The sequence below is a fragment of the Trachurus trachurus genome (assembly GCF_905171665.1).
Source record: "Trachurus trachurus genome assembly, chromosome: 6".
Lineage (NCBI taxonomy): Eukaryota > Metazoa > Chordata > Actinopteri > Carangiformes > Carangidae > Trachurus > Trachurus trachurus.
In genome coordinates, this window is record NC_139897.1 from 18,894,375 (window position 1) to 18,917,757 (window position 23,383).

General features: G+C 40.7%; 1 protein-coding gene across 1 annotated transcript in view; it reads left to right on the forward strand.

Annotated features, from left to right (window-relative positions):
* trim44 (tripartite motif containing 44) overlaps positions 1-23,383 on the forward strand; it is a 44,361-nt gene that overhangs the window by 4,057 nt on the left and 16,921 nt on the right. The window contains exons 4-5 of the mRNA XM_083972953.1: positions 7,790-8,086; positions 14,696-14,718. Of these exons, the coding sequence (XP_083829079.1) occupies positions 7,790-8,086; positions 14,696-14,718 (320 nt within the window). The remainder of the gene's footprint in view (positions 1-7,789; positions 8,087-14,695; positions 14,719-23,383) is intronic.

The following is a 23,383-nucleotide window of genomic DNA, read 5'->3' on the forward strand; positions in this document are numbered from 1 at the left end:
TTTTCATTGTGTGATTGCGCCATGTGGTTTGATTAAATTTACTGAGGATTTTCTTTTAAAGGATATCTCCCAGTGATGTGTCCAGATGTTCCCTTTTTGCATTTGAGCAACTGAACATGTGTAGCAAGCTGCCACCAGTTTAGCTGCATTGGCTGCAAATAGCACATTTCACAGAGATGTTTTTTATTTTTGTTTTTTTCAAAATATACCAACAGGGGATAGCAAGGGCAGTATATATGTATAAAATAATTTTCAGTGGCTTCATACGCCATTTGTTTTATTTTACTTTAATGACCCTCCTTATTAGCTTTTGTAGGTTCCTGGTAAGGTTTTAAAAACAAACCTTGATTGAACCCAGTTTCAAACCGTGGGGAGCCATAGCAGAGGGGGAAAAAAAGAACAATTACTCATTTCTAATTCAGTGTGTATAGCAGTAAGCACTGCAGCGGTATAGACGCTGCGGCGGTGGAGACACAGCAGTCTAGAATGAGATAAAGAGGGATTAGAAAGAGATTATGTCATAAAGGCACTGGGTAGTAAACACGAGAGCCAATTATTTCAATCCATATATTTTTCATGCCACCCCATTCACAGATCACAGATCTTGCGTATTGGGTTTCTGCAAACATAATACCGTTTGAAGCACAGGAGTGATGGCATCATTGTGTGATCACTGAGTCATGTCATTTTCAGGCTTCAGTTGATGTCACTTTCTTGACTCAGCACTTCTGTGCTAAGGCAGGGGTTTCTGTTTTGAAAGTGACTGTGTCATGTATAAAATAGAGAGGAATACTGAATACTCAATACCCTCTAGCTGCTTTTAAACCCTTGTTGAACTTAAGTTGGCAAAAAAACTCCTTGTATTCACTCTAAGTAGATAAAGTGTATTATACACCGTGTTAAATTGTAAACAGTTTCTAATATTCTTCTACGTATAAATAAATTATGAAGAAATAAAACACTTTTCGATAAAGTGTAACCCAGTACAATGCAAATCTCCATTACACCTTCACAAATTGTCATATTTTTAGTAATGAATCAATATTAATAACATTCACAACACTGGTATTTATTACATTACTGTTGTTTTTGTTTTGGCAATAGATTTTTCACTTCTTGTGTGCACCTTTTAAATCCACCCACACCCCTACACTCATGCTGCTGAGGTAAACCTCAGTTTTATACTGATGGCAGTGGTGCAGGAGCATGTGATGGTAGTTAATCAGGGATGGGGAAGTGACATTGATTTTTTTTTTTTCCTTTGTGCCAATCAGACTGTCTCAGTCAGTCGCATGAAACGAAATCTTGAAATAAGCACCACAGGCCGAAGCCGTACTCTCACAACCTCATTTCAACCCTTTTCTCTAACCTTCACCAGGTTGCGGTCCGAGGAGAAAGGGCGCCTAGTGTATTTCACACAGAGTCGCTACAGTCATCAGCCAAAACAAAAGCAACTCAAACTGAATTTTCATGTCAAGTCAACCTTGAAAATAGTGCCTGTATTTCCATTACAGATGCCATAGTGGCGACATGTTTTACCACAGAAAATGAAACCTGACCAGAGACCGTTATGTATTGTGCATTGAGAGAGTTAGCAACAGGACAGCAGAATCTACAGCTAGGTCTTGGCTATTTGCAGTTGACATTGGTTGCACCTGCTCTCTCAGCCACCCTTGCAGCTCCTCTTCTGCTTTATGTTCTGTTTCTATAACCGTCTTTGAACCTGACAGATAACAGTGGCACACAGGATTTTATTCCTCAGCACCTGCAGATGTGTGACTCAAGCACACTGTTATAAAGCAGGAGGTTAATTTGAATGACTATAATGTCCATTATCATACTGAAATATCAATGCTTCCCTGAGGACTTCTTGGACATTTAGTCTTGTGCAACTCCACTGTAGAGCTGCAGTGTGTTTGGCGAAAAACCACTTACCTGCTCACTCACGGGGCACTGCGTTAGAAACCATTATGTGGATTTGTCGGCGTGTCCTCTCTGCACTCTCAAATGTCAGCGTCTCTTATTATGCATGACAGGCAACCATCAGAGTGACTGCTCCTGGTGAGGAAAAGTTGTGAGTGTGTGTGAGAGAGAAAGACAGAGGCTAAAAGAGAAAGAGATAGACAGTGGAAGTTGGAGGAGGTTAAATTGCATGGTACTGACATCCTAAAGGACTTCAGAGAGGCAGAGGTGTGAGCAACTGTCTGTAAGGAGGTGAGAGGTGGATGAAAAGATTTAACTCTTAGCTGCTGTTTGCTTATTAAATCTAGCCCGTTTAATTATATACTTTGCCGCAGGTGTGGGGATTTTAATCTCTCAAAGCTCATATCTCCGTTCTCCACAGGAGAATGGAATATAATGCAAAAAGCAGTGATGAAGCTGCATACATATTAATGGATAACCAGAGGCGTAACGTAACATGAGGGGCCTAGATGGCTGCCTGTCAGCCAGGCAGCTGGCGTTACTTATCGTGAGAGAGCTGGAGAGGATATATGAAGATATGTTGTGGCTTCAGACCCGGACAGCAGGTAGTCAGCATATTTATTCCCACTCTCATGTTTTATTTACCCACTTTCCACCACGCGGGGTGTCGTCCTGCGGAGAGCCTCTCTTCGCAGCCTCACAGAGAGAGGAGTCCGATATCTGGAGGCAGCACAGCAATGTCGACCCACTCACAACTGTGTACATGTGTGCAGTGGCTACATCCATTTTCCTCGCCTCATAAAATCTACAAGAGCAGCAGACACATTAAAGCTGTCTTAGGGAGCCGAGGCTGAGGAACAGACGGGAGAAGCATGAAAAGACTTGGCCGCCGCTGTTAGGTTCATTCATCCTGCTTTTTCTTGTCCTCTACCTTCATCCCTTTCTCCCACCGCCTGCCTTCACGTCCCCCCCCCCCCCCCCCCTCCCCCCTCTATTGCTCTTTAAGGCTGTCGTTCCTTTTCTATTGCTGCTCACAGCATTTTAATTGAATTATAGGTATCATTCTCCCACAAAGTTGCTTGGATGACATTGCTTCACTCAAAACCAATACAAAGGTGCTGGATATTGAAATGCTGCTATTATAAAACTAAAGACATTCTGTCTAATTTTTCTTCTTTTTTTTTTTTTACTTATCTTACAACCCCCCTTTTTTATATTACTTAATATGACTTTTGAAGACCTGGTGTTTTTCAAATTAACTTTCTCTATATTACTGTTTTGTGTTAGAGGCCAAATTGGAGAATCTAATTTCTGGGGGAGATAAAAGAGAGCGTGGGAGAGAAAGAGTAGTGTTCACTTGGAACAGGGCCACTAATGCTAAGGGCAAGGACAACTTCAAGTTCAGATCCATTTACTCCTAATGTTCTATTAATTGTTTTCAGAAAAAAAAACACCACGCACAACAGACCCGAGACAAGTGGCAGAAATGAGTCTGTTTTGGTGGGAAGAATGTTCAAAGGAAGTGAAGCTTTTGAACTCTCTCTTCTTCAGAGGCATCAAAGTTAGATAAAACATTTTCCCCTGTATCTCCATATTTAAAAGAAAAAAAGATATTGTTTCTGTGAAGCACCAGGGTGGTACAATTGAGAGAAATAGTTCAATTTAAGGTCAATGGACCATTGTATCAATGAGGCATAATATTATCTTATACCGTAATTTCAAATAATGTGGTATTTGTTAAAACTGAGTTAAATAGAAGTTAAAATACATCCGTCGATCATTTGCGCTTTTGTGTTGATGGGCCTATATGTGTCATTAAAAAGGTTAAGATTAAAAGCTGAGGCTACTTTGATATTTATTGTCGTCTCCTTTCAGGTTTCTTTTATTTTCTCTTTTAGAGTGAAGATATCACCAAAGTAATACATTGATCTGTTTTCTTTCCCAAGGGCTTTGGCTCTTTTGCTTCTGTAGCTTTTCTTTGGCTGGATTGCAATAAACTACTTTCATTCCATGTACTATTATTACTAAATGAGGCAGAGGAATAAGTACACATTAAGACAAACTGAGCAAGGGAGTGCAGGAGAGGGGGAGAAGAGGGAGCCATCGGTCAATGCTAATCTAAAAAAAAAAAAGGCAGATCTGAATTGCATGTAAACAACAGAAAGAGCAGCAACATAAAATGAGACAATATGTTTACTGCAACATGTCACCTTAGCAATAAAGGCCTGCTAAGAAATAAAGGGTTCTTGGCCACCAAAATAGTTACAGGAAATATTGAGGCTGCACTAATATGTAAGGTGGTAGCTTTAACTTTGCAAATGGGAGCAAGGAAATGAGACTTTGTACTGCTGCAGTTGAAGAGAGTAAAGGTCAGTATCACTTTTTGAGGAAATGCTGCTAATTGAAACTATTTTGGATCCTGTGCACAGTGCTTCAGTGTTTATCTCTGAACAATTATTTTACTGATAGATAATAGACAAAATCACAGCACACAGCCCTCTGTCTTCAGAGGTCTGTCTGTTAAATAGTGTTGCAAGTATAAAATTTGGAACGTAGCAGAAGTTTGGTAAAGGCAAAGGTAAAGTTTACATGTAGTCTTAATATAGGCTGCTTTTCTGCTACTATTTCATACTTGTTCCATTTTCTGACAACAGAAACAGAACAATTAAACACACTTAAATGAGAACAGCTTTATTGGGAATTTGCCTGTAATAAAATACTGTATATGTGCAAATAGAGAGTAGGAGGGAAGCAAACACAGGGCTAAAACCAGCTGACACTAGGCAGAATGCGAAAAGGACGTGTGATGTAATTTGTTTACAGTGGTTTATCATGGTCCAGCTTTGAACTAGATTTTGCACAATATTTCCTAGCCAGGCAAACAGTAAAGAAGTGTGTGGAGGTAATTGCATTTGTGTGTTTTGCTACAGTATGTGATGTAATGGTGGATGTAGAAGAAGTTTTCTATTTTTAGTAAGGGACAGATTCCAGTTTATTTAGGAAACATTTTCACTGTTTTTTTCCATCCCAACTTTTCATAAAGAAATGAAATGAAAGTTCTTGTTCCCGTTTTTTGTAGAAATAATCATATTGGTTTGGAATGACTGCAGATTATGTTGTATATTTGAGGTCTGTATTTTTTTATTTTTTTTTGCTAGCATTTTCTGAGATAAGAAAGGTTGTATAGTAGTAACACAAAGCATGTTAGAGACATGACTGACTTTTTCTAACGTCATCCATTTGCTTGAAAAAGAAATGAGCTTTCTTAATCTTCTGGCCTGATGTCCTACCTCTGTGCTCTCTCTCTCTCTCTCTCTCTCTCTCTCTCTCTCTCTCTCTCTCATCCCTCGTCTCTACCCCAACTCTGCCCTTGTAAGCCGTGTGCCGTTGTCTCTCCAGAGGCCTCATTTCATGGCCTCAGCTTGCAGCAATGCAAATGAAGATTAGCACGCATGAATGCTTCTTCCTTGCTAGCAGGACAAATTCTCAGAGAAACTCTGTGACTGAGTGAGAGGTCCAAGGGCAGAGGGATCCTGCTTCGACAAACACAAAGAGCACTGATCCAGGATCACGGCTCCCATCTGCCACCGAGGCCACAGGCACACGATGTAGGGGCAGGAGGTCCTGGAGATTGTGAGATGTGGTGATGGAATGTGTCAGATTAATGACAGATAAGACACTAAAGATGATACGTGTTATAGGCCTCTGGCTGCCCTTTTCATGTCCTAGCTTTGCTTTTGGGAAGCATTGTTCTTTAAGATTTATGCCAACTGCTTTTCTTTATCCGCTGAAAGTACCACAAAGACGTATTCATTGGTTTTCACAAGTGTTGTAGCCTCCCACATATTTTAACTTAGGTTGTTTTGCCTTTACTGAACAGATACTTATACATAGTACATTAAGTATACATATAGTTTAGGAACTCCTTATTTTGCAAAATGACATTTCTTAGTTCAGAAGCTGCATGAATTCACTCTCTTATTCTTGTTCTATGCCGACAAGAAAATACAGAACAATACAGTCACTTTGACTTATTGATTATCCTGTAATTGTTATCCTGTAATTGTTAAGTCTTGCAGATGCCAACCTTTATCAATGAACTTTTTAATTTAATTTGCTGATATTACATTGCGTCCATGAGTAAGACATCAGAGATGTCAAAACAAGCAAACAAACGTCTTTTGACGAAAACAGTGATTTGTGTACCTTAGCTGAGTTTATCTGAAAATGAGCTCAATTGAAATCATCTTGTTTTGTTTTTTTTGTTATAGAAATTGCAACGTCATTTCATAAATGCCATATCTAAGTTCCGACTTTTAATCTACCAAGTTTCAATAGCTGGAAAGAGCAAAAGCAAAATTCCTTGGGTGTTTGTCACCTATTTCACCCGTGATGAATTTTCACCCCTGTCAAAAAATGAGCAACAGCTTCAGCATTAAATTCTAGTCCATGCACAAAATGAAGTAGTAAATGCCTTCTCATCTCTTAATGTGTTTTTTAAGTGCTCACTGCTCACGTTTTGAAATGATGAGTCTTCTAGAAGATTTAATCAGCCTGTAGTGTAATTTCGTATGGATTTATTATATCCAAAGTACTTCCATCTATTGCTCTGTATATTAAAGTATAAGAATTTCATCCCAGAGGCCTAGAAAGATAGATTCGAAAAGTGTCATTTCAAGCTCTTCAATCTTCCACATTTGCAGATTTCATTTGTGTATTTGAACAAGATACGGAACCTGTTGCTCTTCAAACCCAATTGTGATCCATTGTTCATCCTCCATCATACATGTATTCAGGGCATTGATTTTTGTGCTGCAGAAAAGAGAAAATAACTTTCCAATTAGATCTTACCTAAATCCCTCTGTCTATTTTACAATGAACAATGAGCATGTTTTTTTCTCTGCTCATACAAAGAAAGTAAATTAAAAATGTTACTCCTCGCGCTTGGTTTAATGGGCAATTTGGAGAATCTGATTGCTTGTGCAGAAATGGCAAAAACACGATAAAACTTTGGGCCCCTAGGGGCCTCAGTTCTGCCAACCTCAGTGAAGACTGATGATTCCTTGCTTCAGTAGAGAGAGAGGGAGGCTGAGGGGAAACAAGATAAAATAGACGGAAAGGAAGAAAGTGAAATTCTGCCCAGGGGAAGAGAGAGAGAGCGAGCAGCTGATGTTCGTAGATTGAAGTGATTATAACATATTCAGGAGCAGAGATCATGACAAGGGACTTTGGGGGTGTTCTACCTCACGACAGCATCTGCGCTGGAGGTGGAGCCATCTCAGTGGGAAGGATTGAAGGGCGGCGTCTGTTTATTGAGGTGTTTTAACGTAATGAGTCATATTTAAAGAGCCTCATCGGGGGAACAGGGAGAGGAATTAAAAGGGTATCTCAGTGAGCAGTTCGCTTGCCTTGAAAGCCAAACAGATGGCTTGCTGTGGTAGAAGGAGCCTCTGAGGTCTCTATCTGCAGATGGGATGCATGGAGTTTGTGTTTAGGGGATCTGCTTCAAGCTATCAATTAGCTATTGCATGACAGAGGCCAGTGGGTTTCCTGAAATTATATTCATATGTCAAAGTGAAAAATAGAAGATTCTGCCTCTTCTCTGTGGTTCTCGATGTAACTCTATATTTCATCACTGGATGTTAAATTCATTTCCAATTTTCTTATCTCATATTTTAACTTTTGTAGTGACCTGGTGATGTATATCTATATACCTCTGTGTTATTGATCAATCTCAGTGATTCATACCTATAATGAAATAATTCACTCAGATGAATTTGAAATGGCAGGACATTATCTCTCTCCTCACTCATAAATCCACCCAGTCACTTCCCCTCCTGTCTGTCTCTGTCTCCATGTGTCATAGATGTCCACAGAGGAGCTGGAGGACTACGTGAACAGCCAGTTCGACGAGCTCCGCAATCTGGTGCGCCTGGAGGAGAAGAGGACCCTTCACCTGGTCGACCTCAAGGAGGCGTTCCTGACGGCGTCCGCCGCCGAGAAAATCGCAGAGATCACTGTCCAAACGGAGCGGCTGCAGGAGGAGATGGCCAACATCACGCACCAGCTCTGCCTGCTGGAACAAGCCGAGGCGCAGGAAATAGGTCCGGCTGCAGTGGCGGAGGTCCTCGTAGCAGCTCCTGCATCACTTCACAGAGCGCTGGTGAGAAGAACCTTCCTTCCATCCATCATTCCTTATTCTGCTTCTTGCAGGTTATATACAATCAGCACTTTGAGCCTGCCTCGCAGTAAAGTGCAGGTAGAAAGGTTAGCAAGCGGATAATGTCACAGAAGCCCAGTGTGACTGACATTCAGCGTGCCATCATTTATTTAGTGTGATATTTGAAGCTTTTGGATACTTAGAACACAAAGTTTCATCTTCATATTCTCATACTCTTTACATAATTCAGTAAACTATGCCGATCTGATGTAGTCAAGGGTGTTCAAATATGACCCTCTGAATCTGAGGTGATTTCTTTGTGGAAGAAATGAATGGGATGTCCATTGTCCATCCTACTTACAATGTATGTTTAAGGTAGACTTTTTAAACTATCAAAAATTTGTCTGCAAATTATACTGGATCCACCTGAGTAGTTAGTTTAAACTCACAGCGTCTTGTGAACCAGGATTGGAAGCAGCTGCCAAAAATATATGAAAAACAAATGCATCCAAGCTAAACTGACCCGCTGAACGACAGCGTCACGTTACATCACGAGGTCTGGTTAGAGCTGAGAACACAAGCAAGCAGGGTCAATAATTAATCAATCTGAACTTTGAACGCAGCAGTTTGGTGCCAACGTTGTGACTGAGGGCAGCCGTTTAAAACCATGCGCTATTGCTCCCGTCAATAAACAATTAGAAACAATTGTCCAGCCGGATACAAAGCTGTATTGCTGTTGATCGCGTGTCACCGACTATATGATGCCTGGTGTGAATAGTTATTTACAGCATAGGATAGTCAGCTCAGCAGTGGCATCTCAGTCTGTCCTGGTCGGGTTGTGATGTGGCCTGGGGTGCTTGTTTGAAAGGGCTGGGTGCCATGGAGGCTTGATCCCAGGCCTTCCACTTAAACTATTATCTCCCTAATGACTGTGGCACCGGCTGTGCAGTCAGTACGGCAAAAACAAATATGGTAAACAGGTGCCATCATAGACAGCTTTTGTTCTAGGTTCAAATGCTGTACTTATCCAGGCATGCATTATTTTTATGTATAGAGATGCAGTTTTCTTTTCCTACACTCACCTGTGTCGGTGTGTTACAGGTAGCTGCATCCAAATAAATCCCGAGCTACTATGCTGATGAAGCAACTATGTTTCTCCTCCGGCCACGGTATTTTCCAGCTATGAACACAGCCAGCTGGGTGCACGGTTCCTTTTCTTTTTATAAATTAGCCTGCCAGTCAAAGTTACGTTCACACCAGAGCATGTGTGCAGTTATGTTTATTGTTTTTGCATGTACGAGAAGAAGAAGTGCACTTACATAACTTTATATTCTGTAGCGTATCGCTCCCTCGTTTCTCATTTCAACACTGAAGGGCCGGCTTTTTTTTTTTTAGCCTTTTTGAAATAAAAGATCCCAGTGGTGTATTTGCTACTTGCCATTCTTTAGTCACCACAATTAAGAAAAGGAGGCCTGAGTGTTCTTGAGCGTGATGCTGTGCAGTGGAAGTAATGTTATTGTCGCGGATTGTTTTTCTAGCTGAGAAATGAATCCATGGTGAGCCAGGTTCATTAAGGCCCTAAATGATTGCCAGCGGTTACCCTATTTGTTCTCGTGTGTTACTTATTGCCGGATTACGTAACATAGTATATTACTATATTGAGTAATACAATTATGGGTAGTGCTATTTGGAGATGCATGGTCACAGGAGAAATGTGTGTAGGAGTAGAGAGGGTGCTTATGCAGTAATACACTTAAGTGTGTCTGATTGTGATTATGTGCATACACATAATTTGAGGCAAGTTGGACAGAAGTGTATAGTAATATGTGGTCCAGTGAAACAGTATGAAGTGAATGACTACCAGCAGAGAGGAGTTCTCTCGAACCCACCAACTCCTGCAGTCATTTTTGTTGGACACAGTTTAGATGAATAGAATAACTGACTCAGACATTCTCCTTCTACTTGTTTACTCTCTCTGTCACTGTCTGCCTCATAGTGGCTGTGGTCACAAATGGCACATTGAACTAAAGTCCTTCACTTGCCCTCATTACTACACTTATGTTTGTGATACAAGGCCAGAGTATTTATAAATATAGTCTGTAAGAAGTTCCATAATTAAAAAAAAAAATCTCAAACGGAGCTGAGATAATGTTTGTTTTTCCAATAACGGTAAAATAAGTATTTAAAAGCAATAAACATTGTATTGCACTGCTCATATTTGCAAAGATTAATTTTGTGTTGATCCGTTAATCAGTTCATCTCTTGTTTCTGCACCACAGGCCGCTACCAGCAAAAGCTGTGTTGAAAGTTATTCTCTGTAGCATAGAGAAGAAGTGTAGAGGATTTGAAATCCATGGATGAAGCCATGATATAAAACACTGGAAACGTAGCCAATACCTTCAACTTTGTTCAAATGGAAATACACATTTGAATGTGTTGACCCTGTTTGCTGTTTGTGGGATGTGTTTACTTCTTCTCCTCTAAAGCGCAATCTAATCCTGTTTGCTAGAGAGCAACAGTTATAGCCTCCAGCACTTTTTTAGAAGTAGTGCTTTTATTCCAACTTTCTACAAGAAAAGAAACACTAGCAGCTTCAGAGCCAAGTCAGAGAAGCGATTGCTGCCTTTGTAAGCACATCAATCTAGTGCACTGCAGCCATGTAGCAGAGAGCCTGCGGGGTGGAATAGCTACACTGTGTGAAATACTTCTCACCTGAATAATACCCATCCTTTTAAACTCCTCCCAAAGAATAAACTGCATAATTGAGGTGAGTCTTATTAATGAAGGTCAAAGCAAAAAAAATACCCCCAGCCCTGTTATCATTCTCCTATCTTTCTTTTAATTTAGGCACGGGAATACGCAAGTGTAGACATATACCCAAACACAATGAACAGTGTCATCGGGGTGGAAAATAAAGCTTTAACCAGTGAGCAAGGGGAGATGTATTAAAAAACATTCAACTTAAAAAACTCTTCACATTCCCATTAAAAACTGCAAGCGGTAGGCCATCGGTATTGGCCTAGAATTTTACAATCAATACATCCCTGATGGTAATACTGAGTATATAACACATATGAAAAACATATGAAGGAGATGCATGAACTGAATAATAATAATAATTGTACAAAAGACAAACAGAGAGCCAAGCAACAGCAGTTGAACAACAGTGAACTTGTGCCCTTTGTGCATCCAGCCCACTTATGTCTGCATGACTTACTGTGAAATTGTATCGGATGATATTTTCCCATGTATGGCTGAAGAGGTTCTGTGAGGTTCCCTCAGTCAGTGATTATGTTTAGAAACATGGAGGCGGAGGCTCAACACTGTTTAAGCTATAAAGCCCTCATGGCATGAAAACAAAGCCTAGATGCCTCATTAGTCAGGCACTGCAAGTCTCTACCGCTGACCCAACCCTGACTCATGACCCAGGTCACCAATGAACTGCTCTGAGACAGGCCTTGAAAGCACTCTGCCTTTTTCCATGCAGTTTATAAATGTATGCTGGGGAATAGTCTAATCTCATACCTTTAAAAAAAAAGTACAAATAGATAATTTATCAATAATTCACCACATGTGCTAATTGCAACCCCATTTCCTGGGGATAACTCCAAGGAGTTTAAAACCTCGGCCTCATTTCTCATGTTTTTAGGTATAAATGACTGTAAGGGACAGCAATCTTTGCAGCTCGATGAATGGCTGCTGCGATGTGCTTGTTCATCAAAGTGCATCACCTAAAAGTGCTTATTTTTGCAATTGACAGGTTCATATTGTTTATTGTAAGTGCCTGGCATCATTATGGATCTGCTCTCTACAGAGATACAACCTTTTTTGTCAAAGACTAAAAGCCTTGTCTAATAAGACACACCCGTTGTATCACTCTGGTAGAACTCCATTCATAAAAGGTTTTTTTTTTTTTTCAACCTCACAGAATAGCAGTCGATCAGTTATTTAGTTTGTGTTATTGATCTAGAAGCTTGTCTTTGGGGTGCTTTGATAAGTTTGTGGTGTTTCCTCCTTTAATGCTGTCTGGCACTGTTTGTACTGCTTTTGGTCTTTGGTTTATAACTTGTACCACATGTTATAGACATTGTGTATTGCCTTCTCCTCAAATTTTATCTCAGACTAAAGCCAGACATAGTGCTTTAGGGTTATCTTACTGCCCTCATCAGTTTTATATCTAAATTACCTTCACCAGTAAATGGTATTGTGCTGTAGAAAAACAGGCACAGGCAGAATTTTCAGTAATTCGGCATCAACTTGTTACTAAAGTGTTTGTTCTTGTAAGTTCTGACATTGTTGTCAGACACGTATAACAGCATGAACCTGTCAGTATGTCAATAGCAAAAACAAGCACTTAGATGTAGTTTGATACAGACAAATGCCCAGTTTGATTACATACAGCAGTGTGGTGGTTGCTGGGTGTACTGTTCCTGCTCAGCAGTGGAAAAGTTACAAAGCTTTTTTGTTCCTGTCATTTACCAAAAATGAGGCTCCACAATGTTGAAAATATCATTTAAAATGTACACCCTGCACCAAAGAAGCCGGACAAAAAACACATTAAGATGAGTGTATTACAAATTTTAATTAACCTTAATTCAATTGTGAATGACACTCCTCTGTTGAGCTGTTAAGTTGACAACACCGTTTAGAAAAATTGTTCTCATTCAAACAGTTCAAGAGCATCGTGCTATGAAATTGATATTCTAAATTATTCATAAATATAACAGTTTTAGTTGGCGCCTGTTGACAGGTAGCCTGGTAACTGTGTTTAGCCTTGAAATACCATTTTTTTATGTGTGTTCAGTTCAGGTATTTATTGAACTGTCCATATCCATGTGAATAAGATAGGAAATTGTGAAACTGGTACTATTCGCCCCTCGAGGCCTGACTTCTCTCTACAGTGTTGCAAACTGGTGATTACAAAGCTCTATAGCCGCCTGTCAACTTCTTTTTCGCAGCATATTTCTTTTAGCTTTCTGGGCAGTGGCTCTACGAAAACTCCTTAATTAGACCAAATGAAAACAAAGTACACAAATAACAGCATAACATTTTTTTCATTGCCGTAATATAATGCAATCAAAATAAATATCAAAGAAATTGAGAATGCATAACTAATTCAACATTTACTTATACGGCATCATCAACCAAATGAAATTTGGCCGATGTGGTATGCTGCTAAATTGATGCTGAACAAATATGTACACTGTTTATTACGCTCAATCTGAACACCAGGAATTCTACCCTGCTAATATGAATGACAGAATAGGGTAGTTGATTCAGCGGAAGCATAATATTGATGAGAATATTACAATGCCATTGTTACACATAAATACATAAATATGTCTCTAAAGCATTGCATTTTCTCACATTTAGTTGATTCTGTTAGTGCACTCTCAGTTTTACCTGCAACTCATTTACTCAACATTGTTGTTTTTTCATATGAATATAATTCAATGTAAAATTTGCTACTGTCCAATTTACCTACGGGCAACAGTGGAAGAGAAGTTTGCAGGTGTGTGCTTTGTGTAGAGTGAGTCTTTCAGCAGCCACTCAAGAGCTTCTTTGGTGATTGTCAGTTTTGCACCCTGATTTCACAAATTGACTTTCGAGTCTACTGAAGTGTATGACAAGGTAAATCAAGAAAAATCTCACCGAGTTCCAATATTTGAAATCGCGTATTTGTCCAGATCTGAGGCTAATTAAATTTAGAGCCAAATCTTAGTCAGTGAGGCAGACAGCCAGTCAGCACTCCACAGCTTCCACTCATCAGCTCTCCTCTCATCTGCTGTGCTGCCCAGGAGCACAGCATGGAGATTCCTTTCTGTCTCAGCCATCCTAGCACTGGTTAGTTAAGGTCCAGTAGAAGTGAACAGTGAAGTCTGTGCTAGGCAGAAAATGAAAGGTAACAGAAGAAGCTGAAGGTGCTCTTGACTGAAAACAGACCAACTAAGATTAGGAAAGGTATAGCGAGTGCTTTGGCATTAGTATGTAACGGCAATTTCAAGTGTTATACACGTGTACCTGAGCTGTGTGTTTGATATGCGAAGTGAGGAGTTTACAGGTCTATGAGAAAATTCCTAGCTATAATTCAAATGTCACGGGCAAGCCTTGTGAAATGGTGTAATTACATCTCTCAGGAACTGACAGGATTTGAAATATGATTTAAAAGAATAATAGTAATTTTTGCATTTGGCACATGAATGAACCTGTAGCTTTCAGTGACTGTCAGAGCGCTTCGTGCTGGCAGTCAGTGAGTCATGTCCATCATTTTGACATTGAAAAATCTTTTGCGTCCCACTCAAAATGAAACGATAAAGACGGCATGTGAATGGTGTTTGCAGCTCATTTGCTGCTTTGTTCCAGACTGCTTCTTTGAAAGCTCATGAATAAACATGAGCACAACTGGCGGATGAAAGTGAAAATTAATTGGTCAGATTTAGAGCCCACAACAGCTGTGGACCAAGTTGATGTAAATAATGTTGTTTGCCTTTTTTTTGTTATCCACAACACCTGTGCAAAGATTTTTAAATGTTTTATTGTCTCTCTCTCTCTCTCTTTTTTCTCTTTCTCTCTCTCTCTCTCTCTCTCTCTCTCTTTTCTCATCATTTTCAGCACGACATTGAAGCCAGGCCAAGGTAAGACTGCCACTGTGATTCATGTTCACCTTTTTATAGCAGGATAGTTTAGCTGCAACTAAGGACCCTCCAAAGCCTCCTCTCTCAGGTCCTAGCGCCATCAACCAGCACGAGGCTGACAAGTGTTCATCTTGCATAAAAAGCACACAAAAACACATACACACTTCCCATGTCTTTTTTTTTTTTTACCACTCTTATACTTGGACCTTTTACCCTCAAACAACCTACATGCTCCACAGCCACCTATGCACATCACACCCTCCCTGGCCTCTAAGCCAACCTGGTGACATGCGAGTCACGTCGGTGCCCCAGCAAGGCAATTAGTAGCTCTCATCTATGTGTGCCTGCTGGAATCAGAAGCGGTGACAGTCTTCCTGCTCCAATAAGAGCGCCGTGGACAGTGGCTGACAGTGGAGCTGCGTGCACGTGCACGTGCACGTGCGTGTATGCCTTTGTATGCGTGCATACTGTATAAATGCGTGCACGCGCGCTAAGCCAAGCTGTTGTGTCGTTAGTGGGGTCAAGTCTTGGCTACTGATTGAGCCACAGTATTTACATTTCTTCTGTTCCAAAGCCTGGAGGCGTGTGTAATGGAGAGTGAGAAACCCGACTGGACAGATGCAGCCGTATTAGTTTTCGGCCACTATTACAGTGGGTTTGTCATTCTTTTTGCAGAGACTACATCTTTCACCTTTTATCTCTGTCTGTGTCAGACAATTTGAAATGGATAGTCGTCTCCCAGTCTCACACTTATTGATCTGTTGACACACAAAAAAAAACCTCTCTGCCTCTTTCACCCGCAACAGGAGCACCTAGCACCACCTGCTGTCTCTGCGTCTCCCCTAAGCTGTCTCACTGGGCTTTCATCTCAAAGTACTCCTCCCCTCCCCAGACACACACACAGACACACACACACACACACACACACACACACACACACACACACACACACACACACACACACACACACACACACACACACACACATATATTCATATACATGTCACACACACACAAACTGAGGAACAGACACCTTGAGCAAATGCCAGCACATCTGTCCTCGGAGAAAATAACCTTATTTTCTCCAAGACTTTATTTAAAATGAAGGCGGAATACAAAAACAGTCAGTGTTGACGGCCAACATGTTTGTTTTCTGCAGAACAGAAATTTCATTTTTAATTTCACTTTGTACTTTTTATACTGTGACATCGCTTGCTACTGGGAAATACACAGTATTTCCACTCCAGAGTGCCTTACTTTTAATAAGCAAAGAAAGTCATAACCAGGGCCGGCGCTCTGTGCCAACATGTAATGTATTATTGATTGGTCAACCAGTATTATGACCCCTAAGCTCTGGAGCAGATGGCAGCAAGCTTGGACCCAAGGGTGAAATGAAGCTAATAGTTTGTCCTTGGCCAAGGGTAACCTCTACATGTCTGCACACTCTCACACTCGCACACTCACTGATATAATTACTCAGAAGCCCCCTCATATTGCTCTTAAATGCAGTGGGTGCAGAGTCCACTGTGGCTTGTGGAAAATGACACACATTTTGGAAATAAATACAAGGAAAAGGGAAGGCTCTGAGAGGGTAGTAGGGGAAAAAGACAAGGAAGGTGTATTCTGGACGGCTTCATGCTGAGTTTATTATATTGGTCGAGCGATAGAGACAAATTAGAGTTTGAAGGTGAAGCAAACAAAGGGGCGAACAGGGAGGAAGAGAAATAAAGCGAAATTGGTGGAGGTAGAAATAGGGAGCAGAAGGAGGAAACAAGGATCAGGAGGAGGAGTGGATGTTTAGGGTTATGTGCAATGGGATCCAGACAGCAAATTGATTATGGAGCAGAAACACTAATCCGCTGTCTGAGCCCCATATCGCTGCCATAGACAGAGCATCCCCACAGGAGCACAATCCTGCACCCACACGCATCTTTCCTGGACTTCCTCATCAATACAATCCCCGCCTCTCCCCAAGCCTCTTAACACAGGTACCCCAAGCCTGCCAAGATGTGTCCTCCCCTGAATGCAAATCTTGCTTTGCTCCCCTCAGCCCAGACGTCGCACCTTCTTGCCCCAAATCTTTGTGAGGCACTGCAAATTTCACCCTCATCTCCCTGGTTTAACCCCCTCACCTCCCTCGCAACCCCACTTCCTACATCACATCTACATATTTGTTATCTGTTAACGTGTGTGAACCATCCTAATTGGCAAGTCAGCCTCTTTGAAAATGATGTGCGTTTACATACACATACTAATATGCCTAATGATGCCATATAAGCTATTCTAGAACACATGTTATCATAATTCTGTGTTTCTGATTTGTAAATTTAATTTGAGTAGAAATTGTTAAAATCAACAATTCAAGTAATATTCTTTCTTTCTTGAAGCCTGCCAATTTGTCTGCCCTTACATTTTGCAATATGAGCCCTCAATGATGTCATAGAGCCACATCAATAGTCACCATAGCCACTGATTGATCATTACAGCGGGAAAGCATCTCTGACTGCCTGTGACTGTTGGCTTATGTATAACCCCCACCCCCACACACATAAGAAGACGGGGGGGGGGGGGGGGGTTGCAGTAACGTTTTAATTCCAGAAAGCCACTTTTATGTCGTCTCCTGAGATCTGGTGCATAAGAAGGAAAGACAGTGAGGCAGTCAATGAGAAAAAAAGAAGTCACACACTAAGGAATTCCACTACAATTTGATCTAAATTTGTTCTTGTGTCAGGACTTTAGAAGATTTGTTTGTACTAGACGTGTAGGAGTATTTCTCCATCTTTTAGATTCTACAACTAAAGCACTTTAACTTGGGACTTTTGCTCACAGGGTCATTATAAAGTTCCTCACTCTTATCTGTATGATTATTATGACAGGAGTCTCAGTCATAGCTGACAGTCATCATTCTCAGATTCATCATCCGTCGATTTGGAGAACCAATTTGATTGTCTTATACGCCACATACTGTATTTGGAGCAGCATTAACATCTGTGGTAACATAGGAACAACAATAGGATCAACCTTGACTATCCATTATGTTTTGACATTTTCTCTTTCTCACCAGAGGAATTTAAATTATTTAGGGATCCGTCAACTTTGATATAGCATGATCCAAAAGCAGTGATTCAAAGTATTTTTTGAAATGGTGTCAGTTTGATGTTAGGTCCTGGTTGGAGATGCAGCTTGTTGTTTACCTTGCCTCCTACAGTGAGCTTCCCCTTGTTTTTTCATACCCTGTCATTTTGATCATAGAGAGCGTAGCAATGAAGACAAGAACCCTAAAAAGGAGACGTTTCTAGGGAAAATAGTGGGGGAAGAAAAACTGCTCAACACTTGTTTGTCATCACTGATCGTCTGACTTCTCATTTTGATTCAAGTCACTGCCTTCTATTCTAGAGATTTTGAAAGAAATACATGAACACTGTACAATGGTAAAAACTCTGTGCCCGTTATCTCATACTGTTTCCATCTTGTCTACACATTTTGGGCAGCAATATTGAAAGAAAGATTATCTATTTGTAGAGTGGGTAGAAGCTTTTGATACCAGGCTATCATTGTTTTGAAAATGGTGCAAGAACAAAGAATGTTGTAACGGAGAGTGATGACATGTTTTTTTCAAAAACCTGTCAAAGAGAGATATGTACTGTATATAAGGATAAAGTTATATGTGCATGCAGTACACGTCAAACTGCTGGGTAGATTTATGAATGCATAAGTGCCTAAATGCACAGATGAACGAACTAATGAATTAAAGGAATAGTTCAACATTTTGGCAAATTGGCCCATTGCTATAATCCCTATAGTTTTAGGAGTAGGTTCGTTACCTTTAATTTTTGGTGCAAGCTATTTTTAGGACGGTGGAGCAGAGCCACGAGCTGCTCAGAGCTCCGCTACGGAGGCTCATGAACTTTTTGGACTTCCCTCATCAAACTTATCAAATACACAATACAACATCTCCAAAACGCTCTCATGGACAAGTTGTGACCTGCACATTCACCATGCTATGAGATAATAACAGAACGTTACGAGACATAGTTGTTCTCAAGGTAAATTAATGCAAAATTGCTGTTTTTCGACAAGCAGTCTCTTCATTTGCCTCGAAAACAACTCTGTCTCGTAACGTTCCGTTCCATTGCCACTCTGCTCCGCCGTTCTAAAATCAGCTTGCACCGACAATTAAAGGTAATGAACCTACTCCTAAGACTTTAGGAATTATGGCAGTGAGCCAATTTGCCAAAATATTGAACTATCCCTTTAAGTCTAGATTTTACAGGGCATGTCTATGAAAGTATTACACCAGCTAACTCTGTTCCTTGTTCCTGCGTCATACTATGTATTAAAAAGCTGCCTGTTTATCTATATGAGGTCTATTTTATTTGAAGATAGAAACAGACGATGGAAGAAATACGAGCATAGAAGTCCATGAAACCCCAGGGCTTAATGTATAAAAACATACCACCTTGAAAAAAAGGGGTAAACTGTACCAGGGTGTATGGGAGAATGGTTGAAAAACGGCAAAATGCACACACGAGAAATAATGGAAATAGAATGGCAGAGATAACCAATGCGTGTAAATTGGAAGATTTAGTAACTCTCATTGAGACTGCAACCAAACAAAATCAAATCTGATAACATGCTGGTGGGGGGCTTCTCAGCTCAGCTTTAATCAAAACCACTTCATGATTAGTAAATCTACAGTGAGGAAAACCATCTGAATAAGGAAAGGCTTTGCAACATTTGGCAAGTTTGCTTAGCAAGAGCGATTGATGCTTCCTGAGCATATAAATCACATGTGTAATCACACTAAAATGGTAAAACCCGCTAGGGAGTAATTCTAATTACAATGCAGGGTCCCCCCCTTATTCATTGCTCCAATCACTCACATCTCTACTGTATCTCAGGAGCCCCTGTCCCATGCTCTGCTACTTTATCATGCATGCATGGCCCACAACACACACATACACGGACACACACACTGCTGGCAAGCTGCTTATCCTGTCTTTTTTTCCCTTCCCTATTCTTTTGCAGTTATATGTGTACACACACATACATACCCTATATTTATACCCTATATACACTAAATCAGGGAAGTTTTCAAATCCTGAAAAAGAAATTGAATGACTTAAAGTGAGTTCATTAAACATAGTAATGATGCACACAAGTGATTATATGTGTTTAACTAAGGATGCTACTGATGACTAGAACTTTTTTTCGCACATTTGCATTGTGAGTTTTATTGACGTCTATTATGATGTCTATTTATTTTAACTTTAGAGACCCTATAATCAGTATATTTATTTTAACCATATATCATGTGATTGTGTCACTGTGATTAACTCAAGTCTGCCTGCATCTTTAGCTCATTGTTTTGTTTTCCAGCCCACAACTTCATTGTTGTAGTTCAGTGTACCACAATCATTAATGTTTAACAATGGGGTGTATTGCATCTTTTGTATTTAAGACTTGGTGGGGACCAAAACAGAGACAAAAATACATAGGATGGTCGTTTTTAAGGTACTACAGCTGGTTTAATGGAAGAGTGTCCCAGCCAGCGCAAGTTCAGAACAAGGGCGGTTTGCACTATCATTGTATTCACCATGTAGACACATGCACAGGCTCCCACATATTAGTTCAATGAACATTTTATATGGTAATTGTCCTGGGTGTTTTTCACTGGTGATTCAAAAGAGGAAGAAAAAAAAACTGTTTTGAATTTAAAATGGTACTGTGTGGTAACATCACACATCTGCACCTGATCCTTTGATGTCAATTTGTAGTGTCAGGCATATCATCTGAATGCTGGAAATAAGGAATAACAGTTGGAAGTAGCACAAATTGTAAAATCTTTTCTTTCTCCACTTCAGGGGCTTCTGTCATTTTGTGATGTGTGCTATTTTTGACGGCTGGTTCCTATACCAATTGTCTAAACCATGCAGATATGTTTTAAAAGCATGAGAGTTGTGCACATGCCCTCCGCCATTTTGAGTTGTGTCATGTCCATGCTTGTAAAATCTCATAATTTCATGCTCTCTGGCAGAAGGGAACAATAGGGGGAAATCAGCCACTCCACCTAGAGAAGGCTGCAGACCACCCTCAATCACAGTGGACAGCCGCATGACCACACAAACCTAGGAGAAGGGAGGCTGACAGTAAAGCAAGGCGGGTCTTTTGGGGACGAAGCTTATCTGTCTGTCTGAGCTGCTCGCCCTTCACTGGGTCAGATAGATGGGGTGAGTGAAGCAGGGAGGTGTCAGGCTTGTGTGGTCAAAGGACACGGGGCAGAGCCCAGAGATGAGGCCAGGGAGGGAGCTGCATTTCCTCTAATGAAACATTTACATCCCATGCAAGTAGCCTCTGCAGGGCCTCTTGCCTTTGTGCCACTCTGTGTGTGTTTCTGTGTTTGTTGTGTCAACATGCCCCCTCCCGTTTTATAACTTAGAATGTTTTAGCCAGATGCATCTAATACCTCTTTATTGATAGACCTCTACCTCCCTCTCTCTGTCTTAGTCTCTCTATCCTTCTCCCTCTCCCATCTTTCCCGTCTCTTGGCCGTCACCATTCCCTAAGGGGTGGATCTGAGGTCCCAAATGAATGCAAAGCACACACAAACCAAACTGACAAATAGAGAGACATGCATTTAGATGATAAGAGACTATATGCATGCATAATTCATGCTACATACTCAACATTCGTCCACTTTTTCAAAATGTCATCCGTGTGTGTGTGTGTCTGTGTCTATATGTGTGGGCTGACATTAAACACTATTTGGAAGAATAGGGAGTAAGGGAGTAGAGTGTGTGCAGAGGTGGTAAAAGGGAAAGTGTGTGTGTGTGTGTGTGTGTGTGTGTGTGTGTGTGTGTGTGTGTGTGTGTGTGTGTGTGTGTGTGTGTGTGTGTGTGTGTGTGTGTGTGTGTGTGTGTGTGTGTGTGTGTGTGTGTGTGTGTGTGTGTGTGTGTGTGTGTGTGTGTGTGTGTGTGTGTGTGTGTGTGTGTGTGTGTGTGTGTGTGTGTGTGTGTGCGTGCGTGCATGTCAGTTAACTTAGTCTCCTGTGATGACTAATGGCAGTTATTTGTTTCTCCCGAAACTTCTCCTGAATACAAATAAGCTAATTTACCGACAAAAAATGCGCCTGACTTAGAGTTAGCGTCGCTTTGGCACTACCCATCTATATTACTTTTGCGTGCGGGGGATTTCCAAATTCCATCTGTACAGTTACCTTCCAGTGCAATACGATGGTTCAAAGAGCAAGTGGGGAAATGGAAGCTGTCTAATTGAATATCCTGTTCAAGTGATGAGTATGAATCATGACTGTATACTGGCTGTCAAGACGCGAAAAAGACCAGACAGGTAAAAATGTATCTTAGCGAGACAGACATGACAGGTGCATTTTCAAACAGAAACTCCTCCTTTTGATATTGGATTTGACTGCAGTGGGATTTCCACCTGATAAGCCTGATGTGTTTCAGAATTTTAAAGTTTTACCAAAGCTGCATTGCTACTGCTGCTAGATTTTTTTTTTTTTTTAGTTGTCCATTTCCTAAAGTGTAGCCCTGTGAGGGCCTGGGACACAATGTATAGAGTTTTGACCAGAGCTTTAAGAGTGCTTCGGTATTGATCTGCTGTGTAGATAGATATTATAGCAGTGCCGAGTGCTGTGTGTGTTGTCTGTAATCCCAGAGAGCAGAGACTCGGCATTAAGTGTCTGTGATGCATCCGTGGCTATAGTGCAGCAGAACCGGGTTAGGACTGTGTTTGTGTTGATGCTCTGAGCCTGTAATACCTATGAATAATGGATTGTTAATGGAAGTGTGTAAAATACATCTCTGTCCCACATACCTTTCCTTTGCCATTCTGCTTTTGTTTTCGCTGTATGTGTGCAAAGCTGTGTTGTTGCTCACACACACATTGTCTTTTGTGTGTATGTCCATGTGCACATTTGTCAGGAAGTGTGTTTGTCTGTACTGACTGAGTTGCTTTTTTTTTTTCCAGAGATCACTGTCAGCATAGAGTCTTTATACCTTGAGAAAAGGAATGATTGTCAGTTTTGTTCTGCTGACATTGAAAGAGAGAGATTTAACAATTTAACAAGGAGCACCACAGGACTCTTAAAATATTCATATTTGTTGAACTTTGCCTTTAAGTATGAAAAAAAGTCTAGATTTAACACAAAGTAATGGGTTGACAACCTTTGCAATTCATATTTCAGATATCTGGCTGATGCTCTTATCCAGAGGGACTTTGAGCAACTTAAAATAATAGACATTTGTGTTTTAACATCATTCTGAGCTAGTAGTTATAAAGACAGTCAAAGAACAAAATAGTGGTAAGAAAGGAAACTATTAACGGGACGCCGTGCCTATTAGTGAATAGGAAATGAAACTGAGCACAGGTACAGTGTAAGCAGGCTGAGACGAGATGAGCATAAGGTGTAGCCTGTAGAGATGTATTTCCACTCCAGCGTGGAAGATGTGGGGTGACTGCTGAAGAGAAAAGAGAAAAAAAAAAGAAAAGAAAAGGAGGGGGAGTTGAAAAGAGGGAAACTACAGTAAGCTTCCTGGGTAGGTTGGTAACACAGAAGAGAAAGGCATGAAAAATGAAAGAGAGCGTGGCAAATAATATTTCAGAAGGCTCCAGTGCACAAGACAGCAACAATAGGATGGTAAAC